The sequence below is a fragment of the Myxocyprinus asiaticus genome, chromosome 12 (genome assembly GCF_019703515.2).
Source record: "Myxocyprinus asiaticus isolate MX2 ecotype Aquarium Trade chromosome 12, UBuf_Myxa_2, whole genome shotgun sequence".
Taxonomy (NCBI): domain Eukaryota; kingdom Metazoa; phylum Chordata; class Actinopteri; order Cypriniformes; family Catostomidae; genus Myxocyprinus; species Myxocyprinus asiaticus.
Genome location: NC_059355.1, coordinates 16712536 through 16725175, shown reverse-complemented (window position 1 = coordinate 16725175; position 12640 = coordinate 16712536). Strand labels below are relative to the sequence as shown.

The window sequence follows — 12640 nt, the reverse complement described above, 5'->3', positions numbered from 1 at the left end:
GTGTTTCCTCTGTTCATACTGTATGAAGCTTCCTGAGAGACTACATGATAAATGATGACATTTCTGCTGTAGCACACGATCACCGTCTCTAGAAATGATTAGCTCGAGTTTGAGATATTTATTCATGGGGTTAAAGGGTAAAGTGAAAGTGTGTCAACCTGAGTGTTTGAAGAGACATCTGAGCTGAGTTTCTGTTTAAATGTGTCTAAGTGGCCCTACATCTCGAATAGAAGAGGAAATATTATTGCCAGTTGATCAGCTTTTGGTTAATTCGAAACAGGTGTCATCTGTATTTGAGATTGTTGATCATGGAGAGTCTACAGGAGATGATCATGAGAGTCTCACAGGAGTTGAGCTGCCGTCCCACATCACGAAGTGTTGCAGAACATCTGGACCAACATGATGATCTGAGCCACCTGCGACAGGAGTTCATCATCCCCAAAATATCTGACCTACCTCCGTGTGAGTCCATGCATAATACACCTATAAATTATGATTTTATGAGCAGAGCAGACAGAGTTTTCACCACTGTCACTGAATGAGTTCGAATATCAGAGTTTATGGTCACATGACAGATTTTATCACGATGTTGGATGATTTGCTCAGAGTGGTTTATCTTCAGATTTGTCCTGATATCTCTGGTGTTTTTCAGCGGATTTGTCTCTTGTGGATGGCTCTGAAGATTGTGTTTATTTTGTGGGGAATTCACTCGGTCTGCAGCCAAAAAGCGCTAAGAAATATATCGATGAGGAGTTGGAGAAATGGGCCAAAATGTAAGTAATCTTTTATGAGATTTATCAACTCATATTAACTGAATCAGCTTGATATTCTAATGGTCCCTTTTTTACAGAAACTTTAATAAAAATAAAAAAAATACCAGGTTAACCATAATTTCTGCATAAATACAATAGTTACACTGAAAGAAGAAACGTTTGCCAGAAATTCACTGTAATAAACACATTGACAGAGTTTCAGGCAGTTTACGTAGCTCTATATTTTTCATATTTTTACATATTAAAGCCTAATTGTTTTTTTTTTTTTTTTTACATTATTTTACTATAAAAGGATACTGTTTATTGTTTTGTTAAGTAAAATATGCACTTTCCACCGTAAATTATAAAGTAATTCATACTTTGTACTTCTACATACATAACATATTTTTTGTGTTTTAATATAATATCAGTTTTCACTTAGCGTTAACCAAATAACAGGTTTGTGAAAGCACTTTACATTTTTCCTGTTAAAAACCTGTTAAAAACATTACAGTGTACTACAGGGATTGTTACTATAGTAAAACTAAGATAATTTGGTATAAGCCAACAATGTCATTGCAAAAATAAAATAAAAATGACTAAAAGATTCTGAAAGTTTCTTATACAGTTTGAAGGAGATTTATTAAAATTAAGGGAATTAAGGAGAGATTAATTAAGGAGATTAATTTTGACACTGTTTTACCATTGAAATTTATTTTATATTTATTTTCTTGTTAAATTGCACACACACACACACACACACACATATATACTTACCATAAATAACAAGGTAATTCATACTTTGTACTTCAACATTCTGTGGTGGTGACGGAATGGTCGAGCGTTTGTCCGGAGAGAGAGAAAGCAGTAAGGGTGCACACACCTGAGCACTATAATGTCTATCACCCGTTTCTGATTGCAGTAAGCACTGGGGAGTGCGATAAAAAGGGACCACGCCAGAGACGAGAGAGAGAGAGCTACCCGTCTGAAAGTGACTGTGTGTGTTTAGCTAAAGAGTGTTATGCTGAAAAGCCCCTTTGAGTTTGTTTATTAAAAGTTAAACCTTTGAGTTGAAGCCCAATTTTCCTGTGTCCTCCTTTCCCTCCCTTCCTTGAACATTTACACTGGTGCCGAAACCCGGGAGTATTGGAGGAAATACGCCGGCATGGAGTCCTTGCAGTTGGCGGAAGTCATCAAGTCCCTTGCCAGTATGCACCATGCGCAACATCAGGCCCTGCTTGAGGTATGCCAGGACCAGGATCGCCGATTCCAGGAGGTGCTCCAAGCTCAAGCAGAGGACTGGCATGTGATCTGGAGCCTACTACACCAGCAGAAAGCCCTGTACGCAACCCAGCAGCCCCCATGAAGATGATTCCGAGGCCTTCCTGGATCTGTTCGAGAGGTCGGCCGATATCTGGGGCTGGCTGCGTGCTCAGTGGGAGGCCAGACTCATCCAATTTTTGTCCGGGGAAACTCAACACATGGCGCAACAACTACTGGCAGCAAGTCTCCTGGTGTATGATGATCTGAGGAAGACCATCCTGCAGAGGGTCGGTCGCAGCCCTGAGCGATACCAACAACTCTTCCAGTCGATGAAGATGGATGGGCGCGGCCGCCCATTTGCCTTCACTCAACAGCTCCAGGACGCCTGTCGGAAGTGGCTGCTGGAAGTGGCTGTTGGCTGAGGACCGCGACGCCAAGGGAGTCATCGATCTCGTGGGGCTAGAGCAGCTTATCCATTGACTACCGAAAGGAATGGTGGAGTGGGTCCAGTGCCACAGCCCGGCATCGCTGGAGGAGGCCGTCCAACTGGTGGAGGACCATATACAAAATGTAAAATGGTTTACAACAGATTTGCATGTTTGTATTCAAATATTATTTTCACTTAGGATAATTTGTCACAATCAGAGACAGGACCCAAATGCAGAGTAAAAACAAAATTATTCATTTATACAAAAAATAAACAAAACCAAACAAAAAATACCCCATAGGGGAAAAACACAATCCAGGCTTGGAGCCCACTGAAGTTGGGCTGGGGCAGATGAGCTGGGTACAGGACCAACCGGAACCGACTAGGAACAGGGACTCGAACTACACCAACATGGACATGAAACAAGACAAACTGGCACTGGAAAAAACACACAAGGAGACTAAAATAGGGAAGGAAATCAAACAGGTTAATGGGCAGGGCAGGTGTAACAAATGAACTAATAATGGGAAAACAAGGAGGCGGGGTATGACGCAAGACTGAGAGACACGTGGCAATACAGAAACAAAACCATGTGCTCTCACAAGACACAGACACCCGAATGGCAGGAGCGCATATCGCTAAGACAACAGGCAACATGCGCTCATGCCAACCGACAGATAAGACGAGAAAATGCACGGCAACGCTAACAAAGCAATGGCATGCATTCTCACACTAGACAAAGTCTGAGTGTTCATTGTGAGGCAAACACCACGCGATGCACACAACAGGTGACAAAACGAGACAGGACACTTATGTGAGAGTTCGGCCATACTCAAACCCGACACCTCAGACCGTAGTGACCAAATCTCAGCACAACGTGAAGACAGCTCGTGACCCGGGCGTGCAGCGTAACGTGAGCACAACGCGAAGCGCATCCGTGGTCATGCAAGACAGACAATTAATGATTGATGTGAGTGCATGCCGCCAAGATGACATAAGCGCAATGCACTCATGCCAATAAGAGACAAAACACGGAGCATGCATGTCCAGATCTCAACACCAACCGAACCGAACAAGACAGGGAAGTCAGGATCCAGACACTATGCTCCGAACACGAAACATGAGACCAACCAAGGAGCGCACGGCAGGGAAATCACAACCGAAGCCTTGCACTCACAGAAAGACGAAACTCAAGACAGACACAGAACAATTATGTCACGGTCCTGCCACACAAAAATCCAGACTGACAGTGACAGGACCGTGACATAATTAAATAACAGGTTTTTATAAAAGCACCTTGCATTTTTTTTCCTGTTACAATTACAACAGGTATTATTACTATAATAAAACCATGATAACCTGGTAGCAGCTAACAGTGTCATTGCAAAAAGACTGCAAAAAAATATTTTGAAAGCTTCTTATACACTTTGAAGGAGCTTTCAGATTAACAATTTTTTATTGATTCACATATATGAACACCGTAAAACAAACATATATACACAGAATCAATCTTAACCCCCACTATTACCCCTCCCCTCCCAATCCCACCCTGACTGCAACAACATCACAGTGGTCTCAAATGATATAGACACACACACGCACAAAAAATAAATTGATAAATAAACAAATAATAAAAAAAGAATAATAATAATCACATATCCATAAATGACATATACCTGCCCCATTTCTCCATGAACATGTTGTACCTCCCCATTCTTCTAAATGCCCCTTCCCCAAAGGCCACCACCCTTCCCATCTCCGAGCACCACTCCTGAAAAGAGGGTGCTCCAGCCAACCTCCAGCCCCTTAAAACGATCTGCCTGGCTATCATGACACTGGTTAAGACCCAACTCTTTATTTGTCTACTTTCAATGTCGATGACCACCCCATCGCCCAGTATACAGAGTCTGGGGTGAAATGATACCCAAGTGCCTAACACATCGCACACCAGACTCTGAACCTTTAACCAAAACTTCTGAATCTCAACACACCCCCAAAAGACATGGGTTATATATATCCATCCTCTGATTGGCATCGCCAGCAGGTGGGTGTGTCTTTAAGACAAAGCCTATACAATTTAGAGGGGGTCCAGTAGAACCTATATAAAATCTTAAATTGTATAAGGTGCACCCTTGCGTCTCTAGATGCAGTTTTTATGTTTTTTTAGAATCCTAGCCCATTCTCCCTCCTCCAATTCCAAGTTAAAATCTTTCTCCCATAATCTCTTGAGAGTGGTTGAGGCTCTGTCCCCCAGACTCTGAATTAACAAGGAGTAATACACTGATGCCTCATGACCTTTTCCAAAAGCAGTAATCACCTCTCCTACAGTATCTGCTGCTTTAGGGGGTATATGTTATTCCCAAAAATAGTACAGAGCAAGTGGCACAGCTGTGTATACCTAAAAAACTGAGATCTGGGGATCCCAAAATGTTGAACCAAATTTTCAAAGGATCTCAACAAACTACTCTCATATAGGTCACCGAGTGTATTAACCCCCCTCACAATCCATTCTGACCAACAAAATGGGGACTTAATAATGTATAGTTTGGGGTTTAGCCATAAACTCGAGGCAACATTTAGATAAATAAATGACCTTGGGGTGTGATTTAACTTCTCTGGTTAGATTGATAGAAAGGCTTTGCAATGGCAAAATAGGGGCAAGAACTTCCTGTTCAATACAGAAACAGGGAGGGGCTCTTTCAGGTGGAAGCGAACAATGATCCAAATGCCTGAGACCGAACGCATAATTATAAAACAAAATCTTGGGTAGGCCTAGCCCACCTTTGTCAATCGGCCTACGCAGCTTACTAAAATGTAATCTGGGGCACATACCATTCCAAATGAAGGACTTCGCTATGCTCTCAAATTGCTTGAAATAAGAGAGGGGGACATCTATAGGGAGTGACTGTAACAGGTAGTTGAATTTTGGGATACAGTTCATTTTAATAACATTAACCTTCCCAATCATCGATAAATGTAATGAAGTCCACCTGTCCACATCGCTCGAAAACCTTTTTATTAAAAGGTCAAAATTAACTCTAACTAAATCAGACAAAGTTGCTGGGAATAAAATACCCAAATACTTAATGCCCTGTTTGGGCCACTAGAAGGCGCCCAGCTGGAAGGCCATTACTGGACAATACGCTGTCAGAGCCAAAGCTTTGGATTTAGACCAATTGACTTTGTATCCTGAGAACTTGGAAAAGGAATTAATCATTCTGCGGAGGCAAGGCATAGATCTAGTATGGTCAGAGACGAATAATAAAATATCATCTGCATAAAGCAGAAGCTTATGCGCCACACCTTCCGCCACCACCCCTGGAAAATCATCCTCCTTTCTTATCACGGCTGCTAATAGTTCCAGGGCAAGACAGAACAATAATGGGGAAAGAGGGCAACCCTACCGGGTGCCCTATCCAGAGTAAAATTATCTGAAATTAATCCATTTGTTTGTACCGCTGCTAAAGGGTGTCTATAAAGTAACGTGATCCAACCAATAAACGTACTCCCAAACCCATACATTTCCAAAACCTTAAAAACATAATCCCATCCTACCATATCAAACACCTTTTCGGCGTCAAGTGAGATGGCAGTCTGATCATTTGCCACTGACCACATGATATTGATGAAACGCCTAATGTTATCAGAAGAGCTACGACCCAGAATAAACCCCACTTGATCTATATGTATAAGAGATGTCATAACTTTACTTAATCGATTAGCTAGAATGGATCAGAGAATTGGACAGTAACTATTACACTCACTTAGATCTTTTTCCTTTTTAAGAATCAGACTGATCCAGGCTTGTATCATGGTTGGCAGAAGCTTTCCATTCTTTAATGATTCCGTATAAACTTCTAACAAAGTGGAGCCAGTTCTGTAGCATAAGATCTAAAAAATTCAGCGGCAAAACCATCTGGCCCCGGAGCCTTGCCTGTAGCAAGGGAAGTTAGGTGGTTCGAGGGATGGAGCCCCATTCATTTAAATTGCCATTGGACCCATAATTGGGGTGATGGATCGTACCCCTTACATGGACACCCACTTGGCCACTAGCTTGGTGGCCATCTGTCACTTTGCCATTACTTTGGGGTAAGTTTCATTTTCCTCCTTACCTCACCATATGGACACCTCTAGGGGTGCTCTCGAGTTGTCATGGTCACTTTGGGGAGTGCCCATGAGCCACCTACTGCCCACGGGGCATTTAGTAATGTAAACAGAGTCACAGAGCTTTTTGTCCACCTTACCAATAGTCCTTCCTCTTGTCCACGAACTCACTTCCTGTGTCCCCCTTACCCACTAGTCTTCATCATAGTCTTCCTCTTGTCCACGAACTCACTTCATGTGTCCCCCTTACCCACTAATTTTACTCATAGTCTTTCTTCTGTCCACAGAACCACTATTTGTCCCCTTACCCACTAAATACCACTTTGGCATGCCTTTGCCCCCAGTGTGCCCCCTGATGCCATACATCGCCCTAATTTGTGCCGGGCAGCACCCAGGCATCCCACATGCCCCCTCTAAGTGTGTTTTTAGGCGTTCCTGACACAAATTATTTTTTTTACCTTTTTTTTATCCATTTCCTCATGGGGCACACTGCGGGGGCCCGCTGTGCCTGCCCAGAGTCCTTTAAAGGTGTTTTCTGACGTTCGACCAAAACATCACCGAAATCGTTAGCACTCTCAGTATGTCTTCAGGAGGCCCACGAGGAGTCACTATGTGAAATTTGGGGTCTCTGGGACCTCTGGGCACACTGCCAGGGCACATCCCACAGGCAATTTATTCCATTCATTTCTATAGGTGTTTCATCGACACCCCTCAGAAAGCTCCCAATGACTCCAATTTGAAATCTATAGCTTCTCAGGGGCCCCTTAGTAAGTGTGCAAAGTTTGAAGTCTGAATGACTTCGTTAAGTGCTTAATTGGCTGACTTGTGAATGAAAAGTGACAGTTATTTTTCTATAATATTTTTCTTGATTTTTTTTAAAGTACTTCCCAAACTCAATGTTAGCTTTTTTAATCCTTTAAATCAACAATTATCAAAGATAATCGTTAATTGTTAACATCAATGAAACATTAATTAAAATTAACACTAGCTTATTGATCATTCAAATTCAACAATCATCAAAGATAATTATCAATTATCAAAAATCAATAGAATATTAATAAGGATTAACATTGACGGGGCACCACCCTGGAATCAGGGACTAATAACCAGATAGTAAAACAGTCTCAATATTAGATTGTTTTCTTAGGAAAATCGACATCCGAAGAATATCGATTTTCGGGAAAAAAACAATGAATGAAGGCTTGAATCCGAGCATTGACATCACGTCAGCATGACACAGGCATATGCAAAACAAACCAAAACACTTCTCTTTGTAATATAAACAAAGTTTATTTATGCAGTAATATCAATTAATAATTAATACAATGCAGTCAATAAACTTCCGACTTACAACTACAAACTATACAGTGATATGATTAGATATGGAAACTAAAATAATCCTATAACACATAAGGTGTGTTTGTGACAATGTGTGTGTGTGTGTGTGTGTGGTTAGTATTAGAGAGAGAGAGAGAATAAAGTGACGGCCCTAAAGCCGATTTTGCGATCGTGGGAGAGAAAGCAGCTGTTAATTTATCGTTCAAAGACGAGGTGGACGGCTCGTAAAAGTCCCGCGTTCTTTGACTCTTTAATGGATAACTCAGTTTGCCGGTTTCACCCGCGATGGCGAAAATGCACAACAGTCCAATTTGGTTGAACCACAATACAGCAAAACAAATTTGTGATAATTAATACCCTGAGTATTAATAATGAGCGGACATGGCAGTCTGTAAACTGTACAAGCAAAAAAACCTTGAAACATAAGAATAACGCACTATAATATTCTATCTCTGCCCAGACGTAAACCTCTTACTTGAATCGCATGAGGACACAGGTAGAATGTTTGTCCCTCTGTCCTTTAACTCTGACCCGGTTCCTTGAGGCTTGTGTGATAACGGGAGGCCGTTTCCTCGCTCTGTTGGTGGGCACGGCTGTTGATTCTTGGCGGGCTGGCGGAGAACTTCAGAAATGTCGACTTGATTGAAGATGGAAGAGAAATCTTTAATCTCTTCACTTCTGCAGGCAAACAGATGAAGATGCGGATTGCTCAGCGGTCTCCTTCGGATCCGATAGAGTGTTCGGTTGAAAGTCATCTATCTGAATACATGAGGCCCAACACCACGAAACACCAATGGAATTGCATTGGTTTAATGGGCAAGTGGGATGTCTAGAAAGGGGGGTTCCGAAGGCAACAGGACCTGAATTTGAGATCCTCAACTGTCAGGGTCCCCCGAATCGGGCCCCAAAAGTTGGGGTCTCTAGAACCTTCCTGAGTGTAGATCCCAACCCTAACCCTAGTTGCCTCTAATCTAATTCAAGAGGCTCTGTCAAGCTTTGAGTGTAAGAGGCCTGTTTGAGAGAATCAATTTATCCCATTCAAAATGGTTCGTGGACAGTCGAATTTTGAGGTTTTGAAGGGTGTATATTGTTCAGGGGGTGTCATACAGTCACCTAAATATGATATTCAGTGAATGAATCTATCCCACACATTAAAAACAGATGTCCACCAAGTGACTATTTCAGGCAATGCAAATAATTTGTACATGGGCACTTCTGTCTTTTTGCTTAGTCTTGTAGGAAGTGCCCACGTACAACTTATTTTAATGGTGGCAAACACATTGTTCGTGGACAGTAATTGTTTAGCTAATTATACATTTTAAAGAGTTGTAAGTTACATACATGCATTCATAGGAGTGTCCTGAGGGTCATACATGATGTTTTATTGATAATATTTAATATAAATGCTAATAAAGTCATATAAATTAAAAAAAAACTTTCCTAAAAAAATGTCTAAGTCCAAAAGGAAGGTCCCATCTGCAGCTTATTTAATGGATGCCAAATACATGGTTCATGGACAATCATTTTAATGCAAATAATATAGTATTATAAGTTGTAAGTTGCATAAATGGGTTCCATTGAGTATGTTGAGTGCTATACAGGGTGTTTGATTGATAATATTACATGCAAATAGCAAGAAAAGCCATACAAATGACTGTCCATGAACCATGTATTTGCCACCATTAAAATAAATTGCACGTGGGCACTTTTGTCTTTTTGCTGTCTTGTAGGAAGTGTCCGCGTACAATTTATTTTAATGGTGGCAAATACATGATTCGTGGACAGGATTTTTTTAGCTAATTATACATTTTAAAGAGTTGTAAGTTACATACAGGTGCATCTCAATAAATTAGAATGTCGTGGAAAAGTTCATTTATTTCAGTAATTCAACTCAAATTGTGAAACTCGTGTATTAAATAAATTCAATGCACACAGACTGAAGTAGTTTAAGTCTTTGGTTCTTTTAATTGTGATGATTTTGGCTCACATTTAACAAAAACCCACCAATTCACTATCTCAAAAAATTAGAATATGGTGACATGCCAATCAGCTAATCAACTCAAAACACCTGCAAAGATTTCCTGAGCCTTCAAAATGGTCTCTCAGTTTGGTTCACTAGGCTACACAATCATGGGGAAGACTGCTGATCTGACAGTTGTCCAGAAGACAGTCATTGACACCCTTCACAAGGAGGGTAAGCCACAAACATTCATTGCCAAAGAAGCTGGCTGTTCACAGAGTGCTGTATCCAAGCATGTTAAGAGAAAGTTGAGTGGAAGGAAAAAGTGTGGAAGAAAAAGATGCACAACCAACCGAGAGAACTGCAGCCTTATGATTGTCAAGCAAAATCGATTCAAGAATTTATTGAGATGCACCTGTACATGCAATAATAATGATAATAAAGTCATATAAATAAAAAGTGTGGCAATTTTCCTCAAAAGATTTCTAAGTCCAAAAGGAAGGTCCCATCTGCAGCTTATTTAATGGATGTAAATACATGGTTCGTTGAAAAAAAACAAAAGGGCAGACCGGTAGATAGATAGATAGATACATACATACATACATACATACATACATAGTTGACATGTTGAGAATTGCACTGTGCAAAAGTGCTAAAAAGTGCATGTTTTAGCACAAAATCACAGACAGTTTCAATTTTTTGCATGAAATTGTTTGACTTTCTCTGATTCTCTCAAAATTCACACCATAGAGAGCGGAGACTGAGAAGAGCACAAGAGTACCAATTTCAACTTCCTAGTTAATTCCAGAGCTGAGATATGCAGATCCAACTTACAATTTATCCTATTCAAAATTGTAGGTGGTTTGTGGACAGTTGAATTGTGAGGTGTTGAAGGGTATATGCTGTTCAGGGGGTGTTATACAGTCACCTAAATGTGATATTCAGTGAATTAATCTATCCCACACATTAAAAACAGATGTGCACCAAGTGACTATTTAAGGCAATGCAAATAAATTGCCTGTGGGCCGTCCCACTTACAATCTATCTAATGGGCTAAAATAGGTGTTTGTTGGACATCATTTTTATAACTCCAGGATTAAATTTGACTCAAAATCACATTTAGGTGACTCTATGTTGCCCCCTGAACAACATACACCCTTCAAAACCTCAAAATTGTACTGTCCACGAACCACCTAAAATTTTGAATTGGATAAATTGTACATGGATCAGCATATCTCAGCTCTGGATTTAGCTAGGAAGTTGAAACTGGTACTTCTGTGCTCATCTCATTCTCCTCTATCTTTGGTGTGAATTTCGAGAGGAGAAAGACAAAAAAAAATTCTCAGGGTTAATACACCTATACAATAAATTGGAAATGGACATTTAGTATGTTGGTGGACTTAGGGGTAATAGACCTATACAATAAATTGAAAATGGACATTTAGTATGTTGGTGGACTTAGGGGTAATACACCTATACAATAAATTGGAAATGGACATTTAGTATGTTGGTGGACTTAGGAGTAATAAACCAATACAATAAATTGAAAATGGACATTTAGTATGTTGGTGGACTAGGGTTAATACACCTATAAAATAAATTGGAAATGGACATTTAGTATGTTGGTGGACTTAGGGTTAATACACCAATACAATAAATTGGAAATGGACATTTAGTATGTTGGTGGACACAATAGACCAATACAATAAATTAAAAATGGACATTTAATATGTTGGTGGACACAATAGACCAATACAAAAAAATTTAAAATGGACATTTAGTACGTTGGTGGACTTAGGGTTAATACACTTATACAATAAATTGGAAATGGACATTTAGTATGTTGGTGGTGACAGCATGTCAGAGTGTGCACCTCCTCGCTGTAGGCTGTTTCATCATTGTCAGTGATTAGATCTACCACCGTCATATCATAAGTGAACTTAATTGCTACTGCACCCACTTGCAAGTCTTAGATATTTTAACATGGTCAAAGGGGACAAATAATTTGTCCTTGGACAGACCCACTGGCTCCCGGACACACACAGAGGATCCTCAGACCAACAGTGAGAAAGTTGTTCAATTTAGTGCGTAAATGGACAAATAGTTGTTTTGTGGTCAGCCTCGTCCCCTACTGGATACACTCCAGGGGTCCGTGGTCCCCCAGGGACAAAGTCTTGTAATATAGTGGGAATATGGACCAATAGTGTGTTCTTGGTCAGCCCCGCCCCCTCCTGGACATACCCCCAGGGTCCGTGGACCCCCAGGGACAAAGTCCTGTAATATAGTGGGAAGGAGGACAAATAGTGTGTTCGTGGTCAGCCCCGCCCCCTCCCAGACATGCTCCCGTGGTCGGCCAATCAAAGGCTTGCTTTCGTGGGCTCTTCCCCAAAATAGCTGGTAAGGGGCCATTTAGTGGCTCCGTGGGTCGTGGGGGCGGTCCTTGGCACCCCGAGGAGGAAGTGATGCAATATAGTGGGTATTTGGACTTATAGGATTTTTGTGGTCAGCCCCCACCTTCCCCAAAAAAAGAGCCCACCTGTGGTTTATTTCAATGGAGAGGGAGCCCATTGCAATAAGCCTGCGGTGGGACATGGTGGTGCCACCCAGCGGTTGGCTGCAGAACTACAAGAAAACCGGTCAGTTTTTGAACGCTCGTAGCGTGGCCACCGTGGGGCACAACCACTCGGGGACAACTCTGGTCGTCTTTAGGGGACCCACCGGTCGAGTCGCGCTGCGCGTAGACCAAAATAATCTAGGGGGCATCGCGCAGCATTCACGAACCAGCAGCCACGGAGC

The 12640-nt window shown here is 41.3% G+C and overlaps 1 protein-coding gene across 3 annotated transcripts in view; it reads left to right on the top strand.

Annotated features, from left to right (window-relative positions):
* LOC127449059 (kynureninase-like) overlaps positions 1 to 12640 on the top strand; it is a 34170-nt gene continuing 21530 nt past the window's right edge. For 2 of the 3 annotated variants that reach the window (XM_051712173.1, XM_051712172.1), the window contains exons 1-2: positions 1 to 462; positions 653 to 773. In XM_051712173.1, coding sequence (XP_051568133.1) covers positions 309 to 462; positions 653 to 773 — 275 coding nt within the window. In that variant the 5' untranslated portion in view covers positions 1 to 308. The remainder of the gene's footprint in view (positions 463 to 652; positions 774 to 12640) is intronic. The other variant, XM_051712171.1, reaches the window with a different exon arrangement.